Consider the following 18,057-nt stretch of genomic DNA (forward strand, 5'->3'; position numbering starts at 1 on the left):
CCCTCCCACCATCCTTATCCCACCCCTCTAGGTGGTCACAAAGCACCGAGCTGATCTCCCCGTGCTATGCAGCTGCTTCCCACTAGCTAGCTATTTTACATTTGGTAGTATATATTTGTCCATGCCACTCTCTCACTTCGTCCCAGCTTACCCTTCCCCCTCCCCGTGTCCTCAAGTCCATTCTCTATGTCTGTGTCTTTATTCCTGTCCTGCCCCTAGGTTCTTCAGAACCTTTTTTTTTTTTTTAGATTCCATATATATGTGTTAGCATACGGTATTTGTTTTTCTTTTTCTGACATACTTCACTCTGTATGAGAGTCTCTAGGTCCATCCACCTCACTACAAATAACAATTTCGTTTCTTTTAATGGCTGAGTAATATTCCATTGCATATATGTGCCACATCTTCTATATCCATTCATCTGTCGATGGACATTTAGGTTGCTTCCATGCCTTGGACCCATCTTTAAAGGACACTTTCTGCTGTTCTCATTTAGCCTCAAGTAAAAAGAATATCAGAATTTTGGAAAGGGCAGACTCTGTGGAAGATCCCCATCGGGAGAATTTGTGTGTGCAGCCCTTCTCCATGCGATGTGTCCCCATATTTAAAGTGGAACAGTGACTGGAGTAATTTTCCAGTTCATTTAGAATCCCAAATGATTTCTCCTAAAACATCCAGATAATTGAGAAAAAAAATCCTACGATTTCCTGGTCTGAACCCCCCACTAACCCATTTATTTCTCAGCCTGATTCTGTATGTGTAGATAAAGCCGCTGCTGGAGGGATTAAGACCTCCTAATTGATTATGGTTAAACTGATACCTGACCAGGTGGATGAATTCACCCATCTGACCATCAACATAATTCTATGAGTCTTGGGGCAGGAGGCAGGATAGATGGAAGTGAAGTTGGGAATCAGGGCCCACTGTCCAGGCCAGCTGGTGGATCTTTTTCCTGCCAAGGAGGATGTACTTTCATTTTGCACAGAGGAAACAAGTGAGCTGGATTCTGGTCAATTTCCAGTTTCCACAACTCAGGTGACAAACTTGGGCGGGGCTGGTTAGAGAGCAGTCAGGCTGATGTGGGCTCTGAATTTCAGGCCTATAATTGTGTAAGTCCCCAAATTCACTCCAAGTCCACAACAAAGTGTGCTGTCACTTATACGAGAAATCTCCACAAGGCATACTGAAGGTACTTAATTTTTTTGAAAAGCATACTCTGGAACCCCCAAGGGGATTAATACCCATAGGGGAAACTTGTTCTGCTATGACTCTGAATTGTGTTTTAACTCTTTTCTTAATATTAACAACAGTAATCATACTATCCCATAAGTGAAATGAATGGATCAGGTTTTTTTTTTGTTTTTGGCCGTGCTGTGCGTCTTGTGGGATCTTTGTTCCCTGACCAGAGATCGAACCCACGCCCCCTGCAGTGGAAGTCCAGAGCCCTAACCACAGGACTGCCAGGGAAGTCCCTGGATCGGGTCTTGAGAAAATGCACACACAGCTTGTGATTTTTAACTTACAGATTCATAAGAGATATACCTAATTTTATGAGTTTAGTGCCTTTGGAAGATGAAATCTACAGAGCTGCATATCACAGGAATTTCTGAGAATACAGTGTAAGTTCTGTGACTTGCATCTTCCAATCCCCAAAACTTCACTTTGGTCCTACAAATTCTAAGAGGTCACCCTGTGTACAACTCGTGCCTGGGTGGGTCCACAGGCCCCAAGAACATCTGATTATGGGGAAAGGAGACCTTCAGAATGCCTGCCCAGCAGCCTGAAGTTATTTTTCCACAGGCTGAAACTCCATTGGAAGAGATGTTTCTTTCAAAGGGATCTCTCAAGAGAACCAGCCAGCCAGTATATTTGGAAAAGTCCTTAAAATGTATCCACTACACTAACTGCCCAATCTCTTTATATAAGAATAGTCTTGAAATCTGGTGTTGATTATTCTGTGCACTTAAGACAGTTTTCCCGGAAGATCCTGAACTGTTTTGCAAATGAATGGTAGATGGTCTCTAGTTCTTAAAATAGTTTCTCTTAATGAAACATTTGTCACTTGGGCATGCTTTGCACTATTTTCACACATACTGTATGTACAAATGTTTGACTTTGGATCCAGTTAGCATAAAAGCTAATTCATCCCAACTGCCAATAACCTTACTAGTGTAAGACATGTAACAATTAGCTCTGGTTTGTGTTTTCTGTGGGGAAAAATGCTTCTAGAAGGTATCCTTTTTAAGACCCTCAGGTGACACTTACCTTCCATCAATTCATCCACATGTAATGTTTTAAACCAGTAGTCCCCAACCTTTCTGGCACCAGGGACTGGTTTCATAGAAGAAAATTTTTTCGCGGACGGGGGAGGGGGGGGATCAGGCGGGAATGGGAGCGATGGGGAGCGGCAGATGAAGCTTCGCTAGCTTGCTGGCCCCCCGCTCACCTCCTGCTGTGCGGCCCAGTTCCTAACTGGTAGTGGTCCATGGCCTGGGGGTTGGGGACCCCTGTTTTAAACGTCAAAAATCTGAAGGTGTTCTGACCACACACAGACATTTCTCCTCCATGCCACCCCGCCCCCAGTCCTCCATCATCCAGTGAACTGACTGGAATGGTTTATGGAGGAGAAGTAACTGCTGTGACACCCACAAAGCCACCAGAGGAGGGAGGGGTGGAGGGGTTGGAGGGACAGAGGGGACATATTCTGGCAGATCTGGGTCCAGGCTTCCGAGGGCACTTTCACAACCCTGTGCTACTGTACAACGCAGGCTGCGGGTGCTCACCATCTCGAGACATCCCCACGGCAAGGCATTTCTGTAATCGACAGTGTTGGCAGCGGTTTCTACTGGTTCGATCAATCAAACAGTTCTTCTGACGAGGACAGGAGTAGGTGGCATTGCTTTGCTGACTTCTCCTGAAAAAGCCCTGTGATTCAGTTATGAAATAGAAAACAGGTTAGTGTCAGCTGGAGCTGAATGACACTAAAGGCAAGAAACGGAGCGCCATGCAGCATGCACATTTAATGGAGAATTAAACTTGTAGCACAATCATCCTGGAGACCATTAATGAAATTAAAGTCACTTCTTTTTCCTCGAGTAAAATTGATCCCCAGAGCCCAATCCTGTGTCCCTTACATATGCAAAACTTTAACTGCAGCAGACAGCTGCCTATGTAGAAGGCACAGGATTGGGCCCTCTTCTTGGTCTCTGATGATCAAAAGCTGTGTGCTTAATGAAACAGTACAAAGGCACTTATCTTTAACCTTTATCTCCAAAACGTTTTTAGTAGAATACACACAAAACACTCTTCTGGGGTGTCCAGAGATAAGAAGATGCAGCTTCACCGTAACTCAGGGGGCTGCAATCCTGGTACACCGTGCTCATCTCAACCAGACCACGTAAATCCACCGTCTTTTATGCGTCTTCCATTCCTCAAGTCAGAATCTACTGCCCCAAGAAGTTAAGTGACACTTGGAAGGATTATCTTGGCAGATCAATCAGACTGGGAATACTCTACCCTTGACAGTTTGGAAATACCATGTGTTTAGAATCATGGCCTTGAAGACTGAACAAATCCAACCTGATGTTCATCAAGTTCCACTTATTTGTTAAGCACTGTTTTGGAAATAAGGAGCTGCACTAAGATGCGTAAGGAGTACTGACCTCAAGGATTTAATTAATTCATTCACTCATTGATTCATTCATTTTTGCTAACTTCTTGAGCTGGATTCATTTTTTTTTTTTTTTTTTTTTTTTTTTTTTGCGGTACGCGGGCCTCTCACTGTTGTGGCCTCTCCCGTTGCGGAGCACAGGCTCCGGAAGCGCAAGCTCAGTGGCCATGGCTCACGGGCCCAGCCGCTCCACGGCATGTGGGATCCTCCCGGACTGGGGCAAGAACCCGTGTCCCCTGCATCGGCAGGCGGACTCCCAACCACTGCGCCACCAGGGAAGCCCTTGAGCTAGATTCTTATTAGCTCATTAATTTTCACTGCTGTTTCTTTTCTTAAAGCTGCAAGGGTTCCTTTTAGTTATGTTTTGGTAGCAGCCCACAAGTTCTGCTATGTAGTATTTTCATGATTATTCAACCTGAAACATGCTCTAGTTTTCAACAGCTTTCTTCTTTAATCCATATGTTCTTGAGAAGCACATTTTTAAAAGTTGAAGTATAGTTGATTTACAATGTTGTATTAGTTTCTGGTGTACAGCAAAAGTGATTCAGTTACATATATATGTATGTGTGTGTGTATGTGTGTGTGTGTATATATATATATATATATATATATATATATATATATATATATATATAGTTCCCTGTTCTATACAGTAGGATATTGTTGTTTATCTATACAAGCACATTTCTTAATTTCCAAACATATGGGGGGGTTGTTTCTGGTTATCTTTTGATTGTTTACTTATCTCTCAGTGGTTTTCCAAACTAGGGATGTATTCTGAAAGAAAAAAAAAGAAGGTAACCAGAGTCATTTCTATGAAGCAGAGCCATGGAAGGTACAAAAGAGTATAGTCACCTTCAAATCTTTAATGGCAAAGACGGATGATCCCAACCAAGGGGACGCTAGTGGAGAAGGTAAGGTAAAATCCTGAAGAACTAACAGAGTGACAGAGTGCTGGGCAAACTGATAAGAGCACTCTCTCACCAGAAGATTTTTCTGGAGGCCAACTTGGCAGTTCTATCAAAATCCTTAAAAACATGCCTATCCATTGAACCAGTAATTACCCTTTAAGGAATATATTTTAAAGGAATGCTAAGAATGGTACAAAGATTTACCTACATGGATGTTCATCACAGCACTATCGGTAAGGTAGAAAAAAAATTTTAGAAAGACGCTAAATGTCCAACAGTAGTGAATTGGGAGAGTCATACTGGATATCTATACATTCAGCCACCTTTAAAAATGGTGTTTTAGAAATACAATTATTGACATAAAAGGGTTATTAAAAATATACTGCTGAATAAAAAAAACAGCTAAAGAACTAAACACAATATAATCCAATTTTGTAGGGAAAATCCATATATTTAACATGGAAGAAACTTTGGAAAATTATGTCCTCGAATGAAAAGAACAGCTGGCACTGGTTGGTGGGGGCATGAGTGATCTTAATTTTCTTTCTGTTCATCTGTGCTTTCTGATTTTTCTACAATATGTGGGCAGAAAGGTATGTGAGCTACTCAGGAAGAGCTATTCAGTACATCTGCTTTCTTCTGTGATGGCTGGGGACTTTGTGGATTAAGTCATGGTTATGATGGATATGACCTCAGTTCCCAGTTCTTTCCTTTTGGAAACCAACTTAGGATGGGAGGGACAGGCACTGATCTCTTACCACCTCTCTGCCAGGCTGCTCACTGACCAATATGGGCAAGGCTGGGGGCCCAGGGTCTCAGACTGTCTCTCTATTGTACTTTAAACCTCCCTGATATCAAGTCTGGCCTCTTCTGTGAGGCAATCTCTCTCTTCTCAAAATATCTAAAAAGCTATGGGGTTTTTTTTTTTTTTCCTCTGTTGACAAGAAAGTGAGAAGTAAAGCTTTCTTTGGGGCTTAGTGGAGAGAATTCAAGAAAATATAAATGGTAACAGAGGCAGATAATCCTTAGAAAGAGATACCAAGAGGTCACCTGTCCAGGTATTCAGTTGAGTCTGAGACATAATCTCTGTCAAGGCTGAAAGGTGTTTATTACTTTCTTGAGACCCTACCACCTTCAGACCCTCCATGTTTGCTGTCACTGCAGGTGCCTAGGATCAGGAATTATTTGCTTTTCCTTTAGCTGAGGCTGAATGAGCCTGCTCCATTTCGTTCTATAATCGTCGAATATGGAGAATGTCTACACAATCTCTCTTTTTTCTTTAAATGGAACCAGTACTTGCAGGCTGCCAAGTTATCTCCCAGTACCTTGTCTGTAGACCAAATCACAGCATCTGTCACCTTTCTTTCTAGGTTCTTTTGTACCTTTAGTATTTCTTCTTAGGATCCTTTCCAGTTTCTCCACTTTCTTAAAAAATCTGAAATCCAGGACTAGACACAGCTCTTGAATAATGCTTGGATCATTATCAAAGGAAAAAAAGGCTACTCTTTAGTTTTCACATATTAAACTCAAGTTAACATCAAACCACCACTAATGAAATTCCAGGATGTTAGCACAGATGCTATATACAACCACCAGTTTGCTCTGCTACAAGAGAATTCTGGGAGGGCATAATGATAATGATGATGATGAGAGATCTTAATGAGTGTCTGTATTAATCATATCTTTTTATTCTGTATTTTTAATGCTTTGACATCTTGAGGTCTTGATAACCCAGGAGAGATTATGCTTCCCAGGACTACCTAATTCCTAGAAATAGCAAACAACTTGCCTGGGAGCACACCTTTTATACGCAGACCAACCGATCCAGAACCCTAACATCCAGCCACCTCCTCCCATGTTTCCCCCTCATTCCATCAGCCTCCTGACTGACCCTGGTGCTTTCCACTGTGGTCCTCTGTGTGGCATGCTGTGCCTCCTGTTTCAAGGGACCTATGTTATAACCAATTCCTCTCTCTTTTAAAAAATTTTTATTTTATAGTGGAGTATAGTTGATTAACAATGTTGTGTTAGTTTCAGGTGTACAGCAAAGTGATTCAGTTATACATATACATGTATCTATTCTTTTTCCAATTCTTTTCCCATTTAAGTTGTTACATAATATTGAGCAGAGTTCCCTGTGCTATAGAGTAGGCCCTTGTTGGTTATCCATTTTAAATATAGCAGTGTGTACATGTCAATCCCAAACTCCCAATCTATCTCCCCACCCCAACCCTTCCCCCTTGGTAACCACAAGTTCACTCTCTAAGTCTGTGAATCTGACAAACTTCTCTCTTCACAGCAGTCATTTTCTGTCTATATGTCTCACCTACTTGATTAAAACCAATCCCAGGAATCGTTAAAACAGTGCTTATTATTTGCTAGGCACCTTGTGCTTTATATGGATTCCATCACGTAATCTTGACAAGGGCAACACGAGGCAGGTGCTATCATTTTCCTGGTTTTTAGGTCAAAGAACCTGAGGCTTAGGGAGAGAGGCACTAGCTCAGAACCCCTCCACCCCCTTCCCCCCCTACCCCCCAGCATGGGGGCAAAGCCAGGATCTGAATTTAGGTGGTTTAATTCCAGAACTCACACGTTTATCCCTTTTGTTGTTTTTTCTGCTTCCTTTGAGTGTTCAGAAGGATTCCCACTTGGGGGTTCTCATAGAAGGCAATCCTGAAAGGAGGCAGTGTCAAGACACAAGGTATGCATAGCAAAAGAGTGAGACTGATCTGCTCTGAAATTAGCGTTTTCCTTCAGGTTAGCCCCTTTGGCTGGCCACGGCGCCAATGCCCAGTCATTTTACAGATTCCTCTTCTACTGCCACCTCCTGATGTGGGTTATTCACATGAGGAAACCAGTCTCACAATTGCGTGATTTTCCCTCATTTCTGACTGGGAGGATTATGTCCCCTTTTATTCACATTACTTATTTCCAAATTACTCTGGCTTGTTTAGAAAACAAACAAAACAATAACAACAACAAACTGACTTCAAGGACACACAGTCGCTGTCATTAAAGATGTTTGAGAAATGCCATCAGTTGCAAGGCAAATCCACAAGGCTTTCCACATGCTCTTGGAGCGACAGCACTGAGGCTGGAACCAACGTTTGGAAAAGGACTTCACTTCTTCGGATGCCTCAGCTTTGTTTTTTGTTTGTTTTTTATTGATGTACAGTTGATTCACGATGTTGCGTTAATTTCTGCTGTACAGCAAAGTGATTCAGTTTTACATATATATATATATATATATATATATATATATATATATATACACACACACACATTCTTTATTTAAATATTCTTTCCCATTATGGTTTGTCGCAGGATATTGAATATAGTTCCCTGTTCATGGATGCTTCACCTTACTCTTTACAACACCATTTGTTTCTCACTGAGTCATTTGAGCAAATGACTGTGGAAAGTCCAGGGAGTGGCAGTGCTAAGAAACAGAGAAGAGACCTTTCTTTTGGATTAAATCGACAGAGTCATGCCCACAAGGCTAGCTATCAAATACCAAGTGGGAGGGGTCAGGTGGGGTTATAAAGTGAGAGCTGTGAAGGGAGAAAGAGGTAAGCCTGGGTGACTCAGACACACTAAACTTTGCATTTCAGACAGAATGAGGGCTTGGTCTTCCTTTCCTGCCCCCTCTTTTTCCCTTAAAAACAAACAAACAAAAAAACTTTGCATTTTAGTATTCCTTGGGGTTTCTCAGAGGATTTGGGCAGTTAAACTGAAAAAGTATTTAAAGCTGATGAATACATAAGAGGAGAAGGATTAGAAGAGCAAGAAAGAAGAGGAAGAAAGGGAGAAAGTATGGTAGGTACCTTCCTTCCTCAAGGGAGAAGTATGCTCATAAATGTAGAAGCAGGATCTTGACTGACTGGGGAGCAATCCTGGAGAAGGTCACACTGAGAAATGAAGCTGAGACACCAGTTCTAGGGGCTGGGAAGCTTGAGGCCACACAGAGAGCAGTGACAGCACAAGGCAGCACTTGGAGTCTCGGGGTGGAACTGAGGAGGTATAATGCATAAAGAAGAAAGTGCTGAAGCTGTGAGTCACCTGGGAAAGATATTAAGTACACAATTTTGGAGTTTTATTTCTGAAAGCTGAGCTAATGAATGACTTCTTTGGCTTTCTTAAAAGTTCACTTTTTACGGATGTCAAGATACACGGAGATGTGCCATTATAAACATGGTGGGCTTGAGCATAGAGGGCCACCATGATGAACTGCAGGGTAGGATACAGCACTTGGTGTGGCTGCGGCACACCACCACCACCTAGTGGCAGCATACTCACATGCAGTTGTTGCAATACATTAGAATAATACAAACAGGCCTTCAGAGATGAAATGAAGTAGAGAGATTATCAGATTCAGTAGTTCTCAAACTGACGGTGTGTGAGAATCATCCATGTAGCTTTTATAAAATACACATGAGATCTATTGAACTACAACGTTGCTTTGAGAGTATAGTCGCAGACATACAAACTAGTTTGAACAATGTGAAAGCACCATTTTTATAGGTCAAAAAAGAAGAAATGTCATGTTGTATGGCAAACATTTTAACAAAGCTTTCTGAAGACTCTGCTGCCTTCCCTTTGTTAAGGTCCATACTCTAGTTTTCTGATTTTGCAGATAACAAAAAGGAAGCTCAGAATGGTAAGTGACTTGTCCAAGGCTGTCCCATGGCTACGTGTTAGTGCTGGGACTCAAACTCTAGTGCCCTAATTTTAAGTGCAGTGTCCTCCCAGGTAAGCATCTCTCCTGCAGTGCTGAGCTAACAAAACCAATGTCACACAGTCTTGGTTTCCTCACACACGTCAGCTTTCTGCCCCCATTCCTCCTGCCTCAAAGAGAACTCTCAAGTGTATCTCTCCTTATTTCACCAAGTCTTTCAAAGTGCCTTTCCTTGAGTTTTATTTCTGATTTCTGTCTGTATTCTCTGGGGAAAAAATTTTTTAAATAAATAAATAATTTTATTTATTTAGTTTTGGCTGCATTGGGTCTTCGTTGCTACATGTGGGCTTTCTCTAGTTGCAGTGAGCGGGGGCTACTCTTCCTTGCGGTTCGCGGGCTTCTCATTGCGGTGGCTTCTTTTGTTGCAGAGCACGGGCTCTAGACGTGCAGGCTTCGGTAGCTGTGGCTCGTGGGCTCTAGAGCGCAGGCTCGGTAGTTGTGGCGCACGGGCTTAGTTGCTCCGCACCATGTGGGATCTTCCGGGACCAGGGCTCGAACCCGTGTCCCCTGCATTGGCAGGCGGATTGTTAACCACTGTGCCACCAGGGAAGCCCTGTAAAATTTTATTCCCTAATTGTTTTTTAAAAAACAATCTGGCTGTATACTATGAAATTTTTCATTGATTCCACTAGATTGGAGCTCCCCAGGACAGGAACTGAGGCCATGGGTGTGGGAGAAGGCTGATACCAGGTTGCAAGAACTGAATATTAACATTTCAGGAATTTTGTGTACCAACTGTTAAACATCACCATTATTAAACATTAACTTATTATTTTATTACTATTTTGCTACTGTCCCTGTTTTTGAGGTTATTTACATCAATTATATCTGAATGGTAGCTCACTGCATAACGGTGTGCTACTGTGCATGCAGTGAGATGTCGTGTGGGGAGGTCTGAAATTGACCATGTGCTGAGAGTATTTACGCCACAGAAATTGACAAGTGCTATGGATCAGGGCTTGATTTATGGCTCTGTTTACTGCCTAGATTTAAAAAGTGATGAAGATAAATTAGAAGTTTGGGATTCACATATACACACTACTATATAAAAATAGATAACCAACAAGGACCTACTGTATAGCATAGGGAACTCTACTCGATACACTGTAATAACCTATATGAGAAAAGAATCTGAAAAAGAACAGATATATGTACACACATATATATATAACTGAATCACTTTGTTGTACACCTGAAACTAACACAACATTGTAAATCAACTATAATTCAACAAAAATTTTTAAAAAGTGATGAAGAGGGCTTCCCTGGTGGCGCAGTGGTTGAGAGTCCGCCTCCCGATGCAGGGGACAGGGGTTCGTGCCCCGGTCCGGGAAGATCCCACATGCCGCGGAGCGGCTGGGCCCGTGAGCCATGGCCGCTGAGCCTGCACATCCGGAGCCTGTGCTCCACAATGGGAGAGGCCACAACAGTGAGAGGCCCGCATACCTCAAAAAAAAAAAAAAAAGTGATGAAGAAAATGATAATGATGTGGGTTCAATTTAAAAATATGTCATGTCTGTAGCCATCACATTGTGAAGAGCACAAAAAGGAATGTAAAGAAATATTCTTCCAGTTTTTCAAAACTATTATCTGATTCAGCAAAGAAGTTGCTCAAGTAATCATTGACGAATGAGTGAAGTTCCAAAATATGTTTTTCCTTGTTTCACTTTCCTCTTATTCATTAATGTAAATGAAAAATCACGTTGGTGCTACAGTCTTTCGTCAGCTGCAACCACAGGTATGGATGTGAGAGTTCAGCAAAAATCAATGAGCACATTCCGTGAGAATCGGCTGTCTATATATACACTATATAGTACATATATATACTATACACTGTAGTCTCTGTTGACAATATTGTCGATTTTACTATTTATAAAATGTATGAAATTACATCAGTGACATATACACTAAAGTTATGGACATACATATAGACACTGTTGGTTGCTAAAAACTGACCAGCACGTGACTGGACTGAGCCCAGTCCTTGCTGGACCCCTCGCTTCTCACCAGGCTGTCTGAGTGGCTCCCCCGTATTCTGGACAGGCACAAACCCAAAGTCATGGCCTGGCCTTCTACAGCCCTGTCACCGCCATCACCAACACACACATACACACACACTCTCCAGAAACTTCAGCTGAATGGCTTTTTTATTCTTTTTAATTGAAGTAGAGTTGATTTACAATGTTGTGTTAATTTCTGCTGTACAGCAAAGCGATTCAGCTATATATATATATATATATATATATATATATATATATATATATATATATATATGCTTTCCTTTTTTTTTTTTTTTTTTTTTTTTTGCGGTACACGGGCCTCTCAGTGTTGTGGCCCCTCCTGTTGCGGAGCACAGACTCCGGACGCACAGGTTCAGTGGCCATGGCCCACGGGCCCAGCCGCTCCGTGGCACGTGGGATCCTCCCAGACCGGGGCACAAACCCGCATCCCCCGCATCGGCAGGCGGACTCTCAACCACTGCACCACCAGGGAAGCCCTACGCTTTCCTTTTAAATATTCTTTCCCATTATGGTTCATCATACGATACTAAATGCTGTAGAGTTTTTCTCTGTGCTATACAGTAAGACCTTGTTGTTTACCCATTCAATACATACTGAATGGCTTGATCTTCATTCCGAACAGAACATTTCCCAACCCACTGACCATTTTCCCAGCCTCTTCTCCTCCAGTGTTTTCTTGTTCAGTCAAGGGTACCACCATCACCCAGATACTCAAAGCACAAAGATACGCTTTCCTGCCTCCTCGCCACCCACATCCATGCACTCACTAAGTTAGGCTGTTTCTGGTCACCTTCATGTTTCCCCAATCCATCTACCTTTCTCCATCTTTACTGCAATTTTCTCAGGTTCCCACATCTACCGTCTCCTGAATGGGTTATTACACAGCCTCCCCACTGCTCCCTGCTTCCATCCTTCCTCCCTTCAATCCATCCTCACACAGTCACCGAAGATGTTCTGTTTCTAAAAACAGAACCCTGATCAAGTCCCTTCCCTGCTTACGAGCCCTCAATGGCTCCTCACTGATGACCTGGCTATGGCCACCTGTCCAGGCAGCTCTCTCCTCTTCTCAAAGTCACACCCTGGCCAAGCCTAAACCACTGTGTCCACAGTTCCTCAAAGGATTCCACACCCCCTACCCCGGCCCCACAACCTACCTGGAAGTTCTCCTCTTCTCTTGAGGATTCACTTTCTCTGACCTTGCCCTTCCCAAGGCTGGTTGAGGGGTCCCTCCCATGTACACCCCTAGAGCCCTGTAACTATCCCCCTCATAGCCCTTAACTTGCTGTATTACTAATTTGTCTCCCTCACTGACAGCTTTGTTTCTTTGTTTCCAGTAGCTAACTTAGTACTTGGAGCAGTCAACAAACACTTGTGAAATGAATGACCAGAGGAAAAATGATGCCAGTGATAAAAACAGTGGTGACAATCATATGCTGAGCTCCTATTCTATACCGGGCACCGTGGAGGACACTTCACAAACATGATTTATTTGCAATTCATAACAACATTGCAAAGTAGGTATTTTTATATCTGTTTACAAATAAGAAAATGACACTTCAGAGAGGTTAAACCATGTATCCAAAGTCACACAGCAGGTAAGGAGAGAAGCCAGGATTTGAATCCCTAAACCCTGGGTGCATCTTAACCCAAAGGCCAGAGACTTCTTAATACACTATCCAAAAATCATCCAGACAAACATGTGGGGCAGACCAAACAGAAACAGATAAACCACAAAACAAACAAGTAAAAAGGCCCCACTTTTCAGCTGTACGAAGTTCCACGTAATGGTTCAAACACAAGGTGAGGGAGATGGCATTTTATAGGGTATCGAATACCAGGTTTACACAAGTAGGAAAACGCTCTCCTTTGCTAGGTCTCCTTGATAAAAAGCTTTGAGGGCTTCCCTGGTGGCGCAGTGGTTGGGAGTCTGCCTGCTAATGCAGGGGACACGGGTTCGAGCCCTGATCTGGGAAGATCCCACATGCCGCGGCGCAACTAGGCCCGTGAGCCACAACTACTGAGCCTGCGCGTCTGGAGCCTGTGCTCCGCAACAAGAGAGGCCGCGATAGTGAGAGGCCCGCGCACCGCGATGAAGAGTGGCCCCCACTAGCCACAACTAGAGAAAGCCCTCCCACAGAAGCGAAGACCCAACACAGCCAAAATTAAATAAACAAATAAATGAATAAATAAAAAAAAAGCTAAGCATTTGAAGCTCTTAAAAAAAAAAAAAAAAAAAAAGCTTTGAAATACACATGGTATTTCCTATTGGGGTTATTAATAGTTTTGCCCCCAAGAGGGTGTTGGCTGTACAGAGACCTGTGGGTGTGGCTGGAAAGGTGCTGGGGTGGAGTGGGGTATAGCTCTGAGGGGCTCCCCTCTGGCTCGGGGCTCCTTCCCAGTGAGGCACAGGCTGAAATGCTGATCTGATGTTTGGTCTTTTGACAATTTTCACTTAATGAATTGATTCCTACAGTTCATTAACATACCCACTTCCACTTCTGTATACACATATGTCTTAATTAGCTGCTCATTGGCTGTTTAATTACAAGAAAACAGCTGACAGCTGCCTTGCTGAATTCTAATGGCAGACGCGTTGGAACAGCTACACATTTGCTTTTGACAACCAAGATTTATTCATAACTCTATGATTTATGGTGAATGCTCATATGCCTGAGCGGATTATTGTATTTTCCAATCCAACGGAAATGTTGGTATTTGGGGGACTATGGACGTGGGAATCCCTCTCATTCCATTTCTGTGGCTGAGATGAGCTGAGAATCCTAGTTGGAGGGGCATGAACTCTGTTTCCATTTTATTTATTTTGGGAAGTTTCTGTTGGAATGTTCGGAAGTATGGGGGTGAGGAAAAGAAATATCTTTGGATAAACGTGGGCAGAAAGTTAAGGATTTAAAGTTAAGAAAGAAGATAACTGGCAACTTAATTTTATTGAGGGGGAAAGAGAGGGCATATGCATAGATTAAAATCAGAGAGAGGAAGAGGCAGGAGAAATGATAAAACTAAACTGGGGGGAGGAGACAGGAATAACAGTCCCCAAGGAAGCAAATAAGAAGGAAATTTGTTCTTTAGAAAAAAAAAAACAAACAGGAAACCTCATTCTCCAAAGTGAGCTGGTATGGTCCCACACTCAGGCATCGGGCAGCAATAAGTCATGGAAACATGGATCTCCTCAACTACTTTTCTGTTCAGTAGTGACTGGCCTCCCCATAGGACTGTATATGCAAATGATCTCTGATTAAAGCTGACCTCGTGTGTTATATTTGGTAAGTGGAGATGTCTGCTTTGCCATACGGTGATTTGCCATCCTCAGATCCAATCCAGTGGGCACATTCAGCAACAGTGATTCCCAAGCAAGCGTGAGAGGCCCTACTCTGAGCCAGACACCATGTGAGACCCTATCTATGACAAGGTCAGAAGCCCAGCATCTTCTGTGAGCTGAGGCATGATTAAGACCAAACCAAAGAAACCAGAAAAATACCAAAAAAAACCCCTCAAATCATCTTGATGCAAATTGGGGTTTAACACATCCTACCACTTGTGCATTTATTTCATCACAGGCCTGGAAGATTTTGCTGAATAAAAAATTTATTTCTATCACCTGTATATAACAGAAGTGAAACTCTGATCTCAGAGGATGTAATAAAAGCCAAGTCTAATTTTCATTTTAAATGGCTAGCTCTAATACTGGGGCCAAGTGTTATAAAATATTAAAGTAAAAATGTTGAGCATGAATGTACCAATGCTGAAAAGTGGACAAGTTGATCCAGGGCTAGTGATATTTTACAACTGAAATAAAAATATTAGAATCCTTTGAAAAACAATTTGGGCCTAAAAGGAACATTTATGGATATGGTTTTTAACCTAATACATAAAAAGCTCCAGAAAATGCTTTAACTCTTTCAGGAAAAAAAAAAGTACCAATTATACATTCTGGATATCTTTGAAAAGACTTTTTATTGTTAATTTCAGAGAGCATATTTGTTAATGTGAAGACACTATTACAAGTTCTCCCTTTGCTGGGTGGAAGAGGAAGCTTTGCATAAGACATCATCTTAAATGTATTAATTGATGAATAATTTTTTTTTTTTTTTTTTTTTTTTTTGCGGTAGGCGGGCCTCTCCTGTTGCAGAGCCCAGGCTCCAGACGTGCAGGCTCAGCGGCCATGGCTCACGGGCCCAGCCGCTCCGCGGCATGTGGGATCCTCCCGGACCAGGGCCCGAACCCGTGTCCCCTGCATCGGCAGGCGGACTCTCAACCACTGCACCATCAGGGAAGCCCTGATGAATAAACATTTGACACATGAATGGACTCTATTCTTAGACTTATCACGAGGCAAAGGGTCTTAGATGTAATCAGAAATCAATTCACTAACTTCAATACTCAACTGTACATTATTATTTAAGAAGCTATAGTTGAATGATAATCATAGCTAACACTGCTTTATGATATAAAGGAAAGCTACTACAAGAGTAGATCCTATGAGTTTTCATCACAAGGAGAATATTTCTTTCCCTTTTTTCTTTTCTTTTTATTGTATCTGAGTTGACCCTTGAACAATGCAGGGGTTAGGGTATGTAGACCCCTATGCAGTCAAAAATCCGAGTTTGACTTTTGACTCCCCCCAAACTTAACTACTAATAGTCTACAGTTGACCGGAAATCTTACTGATAACATAAACAGTTGATTAACAAAAATTTTGTATGTTGTATGTGCTATATACCATAATCTTACAATAAAGTAAGCTAGAGAAAAGAAAATGTTATTAAAAAAAATCATAAGGAAGAGAAAATACACTGACAGTACTGTACTGTATTTATCAATACCATAAGTTTATGTCCTTTGTTTTCAAGGTGAATTGTCTGTCAGTATCTACATCCATATTGTCATATACAATAAAGGAGATGTTATATGTATTACCAACATTAGACATCAAAAATGAAAAGATAATGTTAAAAAGAAATTCATATTTATTTATGATTTTTTCCAATAAAAAAAATCCGTGTGAGTATAAGTAAGTGGACCTATGCAGTTCAAACCCGTGTTGTTCAAGGGTCAACTGTGCATGAGAAGATGGATGCTAGCTGAAACTATTGTGGTAATCATTTCACAAGATATGTAAATCAAACCGTCATGCTGAATGCCTTAAACTTACACAGCAACGTATGTCAATTATTTCTCAACAAAATTGGGGAAAAAAGTTATGGTAGAGGCCCAAAGTCTAAAAAGATATGGGTTAAAAATTCTGTGTGTGTGTTTGTTTAATCTTGAGATAAATTTTTCATCCTCCTCCTCTAAGCAGCCACTGTATCTAATACTGAAGCTAGGAAATGAAGTTGAATGATAAACAGAACCATTTCTCGAAAGAAAGCCTCAACCAGTCGTCGTTTTTCTATAAACACTTCAGCATTTGCACTCACTCTGAAGATCGAACCTTAACCCTAACATCTGCAGCCTTTCATTTTATTTCTGGCCTTTTCTGCTGTCCCCGTGCTCCATGACCCGGGCCCTCCTCCCTGGCAGGCCTACCCAGCTTACCTTACACCCCCTGCTAGTGCTCACCCAGCTAGGGCTGGGACTAAATTCTGTTCCAAGGGCTCAGGAACGTCTTTACTGGCAGAACTAAGCCCTTGCAGGCCTGGATTCAATGGTTTTCTGAAATGCAATATTCAGGGCTGGCCCAGTGCTCGTACACTGTTCCTTCATGATCTCCAAATAACAAGGAAAATAATTTTACAATGAAAACCTTGGCATAACAGAGCTCTTAAAAATTTGGAAATGGCATACTTGTCTATCCTTATCTTCCACTATCTGCAGAAAGTGACTCTCTGCTCCAGTCAAACTGGGTTATACAACCAAGACTTCCCCATTTTTAGGCTCTGGCTGCCTAGTGGATGTGTGCTTCTTGGGTCACATCACAGACTGCGGCCTTACTCTAGTATTTAGTTCTTCGTTTGCTATGAAGGCCTCATCTCTATGACTAGACTGTAAGCTGCTCGAGGGAAGGATTCAGTCTTCTATGTCTTTGGACTTCTAACAGTGCTTATAGAGCACCCGAGGGGGTGCTCATATTTTCATTGTTTTTATTGGCAGAGTCTACATTACAAATCACAAATGGTCACAGAATCAAGACTGGACCCACAGATATCCTGGAAATAGTGTCTGACTACAGAGCACATTACTCAGACATGAGGAGTTTGCCCAGGAATGATAATAACAAGAGCCGACACTCAATGTGTGCTTGTTACATGCCTGGCACTCGTGTAAGTGCTTTACCTATATGCATGTGACAACCATATGAAGTAACTACAATTACTATCCTCATTTTACAGATGAGGAAACAGAGGCACAGAGAGGTTGGGTATTTGCTCAAATTGGTAAATAGCAGAACTGGAGTTTAAACCCAGGCAGTCTGGTTCCAGAGTCAGAGCATAAGCCTGACACTATACCATCTCTCTACACGTGGCCAAAAGGACTTGGAGAGGGTGAGCTGGGAATACTCAGGAACCAGAAAAAGAGCTACCAAAACGTCCACCACTTTTGCTGTTCATGTGCAATGCTTATTTGAGCAAGTATGTGGTGAAAGAGAATCACTTCAGCAATTAAATAGGTTCTCTGGTTTCTTGTGGTTTCAGGTTGTTGATTTTAAAATAGATTCACAAAGCGATTAGCTCAGAAAATGACTGAGTCACTTTTTCTCTC

General features: G+C 42.0%; 1 protein-coding gene across 1 annotated transcript in view; it reads right to left on the reverse strand.

Moving 5' to 3' along the window:
- Positions 1-18,057, reverse strand: part of RORA (RAR related orphan receptor A) — a 104,219-nt gene that overhangs the window by 23,718 nt on the left and 62,444 nt on the right. Inside the window, exon 3 of the mRNA XM_081229376.1 lies at positions 2,784-2,925. Within this exon, the coding sequence (XP_081085502.1) occupies positions 2,784-2,925 (142 nt within the window). The remainder of the gene's footprint in view (positions 1-2,783; positions 2,926-18,057) is intronic.

The sequence above is a fragment of the Mesoplodon bidens genome (genome assembly GCF_964165515.1).
Source record: "Mesoplodon bidens genome assembly, chromosome: 3".
In the NCBI taxonomy this organism is placed as follows: Eukaryota; Metazoa; Chordata; class Mammalia; order Artiodactyla; family Ziphiidae; genus Mesoplodon; species Mesoplodon bidens.